The 1981-nt window shown below is 36.0% G+C and overlaps 1 protein-coding gene across 1 annotated transcript; it reads left to right on the forward strand.

The window, feature by feature from the left end:
• LOC146884047 (uncharacterized) lies at nt 1-1356 on the forward strand. Its single transcript, XM_085665641.1, has one exon. It carries the CDS (start codon nt 1-3, stop codon nt 1354-1356), a length of 1356 nt encoding a protein of 451 aa, XP_085521767.1.
• Nucleotides 1357-1981: the final 625 nt, after the last annotated feature.

Raw genomic sequence — 1981 nt, forward strand, 5'->3', positions numbered from 1 at the left:
ATGGACAACTCAAAACAAACACAAACCACCATGAACACCAAAGCTCCAACTTGTGCTGATGTTGATGCTCATGACCATGTCTTTGCAAATCAAAATTTAGGAAACCATGGACAACAACATCTGAGGAAACAAGTTAGAAGAAGGCTTACTAATAGGCCTCCTGAAGAAAGGATAATGAATATGGCAGACGCAAGGAAGGAGGTTGTCAATGCCTTGAAATACCACAGGGCTACCATGAAAGTCGCTAGTGAGCATCATCAACAACAACTATCCTTTGAGCCTCCCTTTTATTCAAGGTTTAACCCAGATGGAATATTCAAGGCTAGGAGAAGGCCTAAGATGTATCTACCACCCTCAACAAAAATTTCACATTACTTAAACGATTTTTCCTTCTCCTCATCCTTCCCACCCCTTCCTCCTCCGCTTATTCTTCATCCACCTCCTCTTTCTCTTCCTCATCCTCCCCCTCCACCCCCAACTTTTTACCCCCACACAATTAATTCCCCTTTTTCTCTTCCACTCCCTAAGCTAGAACCTCCCAATTTCACACTTTCAAGTCAGACATTAGGATTCAACCTCAATCTACCCAGTTTCAATAGTTCAGAACCCACCCCTTTGCTTAATAACAACACCTTTGATCCTCCCCTTTTTCTTGATAACAAAATTTTAGATCCTACCCTTTTGGTTGATAACAGCACATCAAATCCCACCCTTTTACTTGATAACAACAATACTTTAGATCCTACCCTTTTGCTTGATTATAACAACACTTCAAATCTTACCTTTTTGCTTGATAATAACATTTTAGATGCTACACTAGTGTTTAATAACAATATTTTACAGTCTACTCCTATGGTTAATAACAACATTTTAGATGCTACTCCTGTGGTTAGTAACAACAACATTTTAGATGGTACCCCTATGCTTAACAACAACACCAAAACTTTAGAGCCCACCCTTTTGCCTAGCAACAATGACTCATCATTGTACTCTTACTTAACTCCAACATTGACTTCCCCTCCATTTTTGACTGATCAAGACGTTCCTTCGATTGGAATATCACAGTCACAAGGAGAAGTAGTTTCCAGATTGATGAATAGCATTGAATCCAATACTGCAAACCAAGCTAGTGGAAGCATGCATGCAGCCATGGATGAAGAGGGAATAGAAGAGATAAGAGCATTGGGACAACAACATCAGATGGAATGGGATGACACCACGAATCTGATCACTTCAGTTTGGTGGCACGATTGCTTGCAACAAATGGAAAATAATGCAGCCGAAGTCAACAATGGAGATGATCCATTTCAAGAGATCTTTGATGATGAACTTGAATTTTCTATATGGAAAAATTAATGCTCGTTAAGACAAGCTTACAACACTGAGACCCCTAGATTCAGTCCAAGATACAACTTTACTTTGATAAGTTCTTTATAATAAGTTTCTTTGCTTTTGAAATGAAAATGTTTTGTGAGCAATGAAAGGTAATAAGGATCAAAATAAGTCATATCAAACCATCTAGGACACCGTCATTAAACTGGTTTGTGGACAATCATCACACAAAGAAAAATATTGCTAAGTCTCTGAGATGGACAACAACAAAAAATGCATTGCTAAAATGTGTGAGAGGTTGATTTTTTAAGTTATTATGTTAATGAGTAGGATCAGAAGAGGCATATCCCTCACCCTTTTCCCTCTAATTCATTCTATTGCAAGACGTTGTCTTTATATTTATAAAAAATCAATTTAATGAAATATATCAAAATTATTCTTTATATTTAAAAAAGATCAATTTAATAAAATATGTCAAAATTATTCTTTCTTTTGTTTATTAATCAAACTTAATAACTTAATAATAATTGAGATGGTTGAATTGGATTAAGCACCGGAATAACAAAGATAAATCCAATTTCACCCAAAATCCTAATCGAAAACTAAGTTAAATTTATCTTAGGAAAAATTCATTCTTAAATGTAGATCG

The sequence above is a fragment of the Vigna unguiculata genome, chromosome 8 (genome assembly GCF_037176805.1).
Source record: "Vigna unguiculata cultivar grain cowpea cultivar isolate G323 ecotype 2 chromosome 8, ASM3717680v1, whole genome shotgun sequence".
Lineage (NCBI taxonomy): Eukaryota > Viridiplantae > Streptophyta > Magnoliopsida > Fabales > Fabaceae > Vigna > Vigna unguiculata.

Excerpts from the sequence above, each read along its gene's own strand:
- LOC146884047 (XM_085665641.1), top strand. The coding sequence starts at position 1 with ATGGACAACTCAAAACAAACACAAACCACCATGAACACCAAAGCTCCA.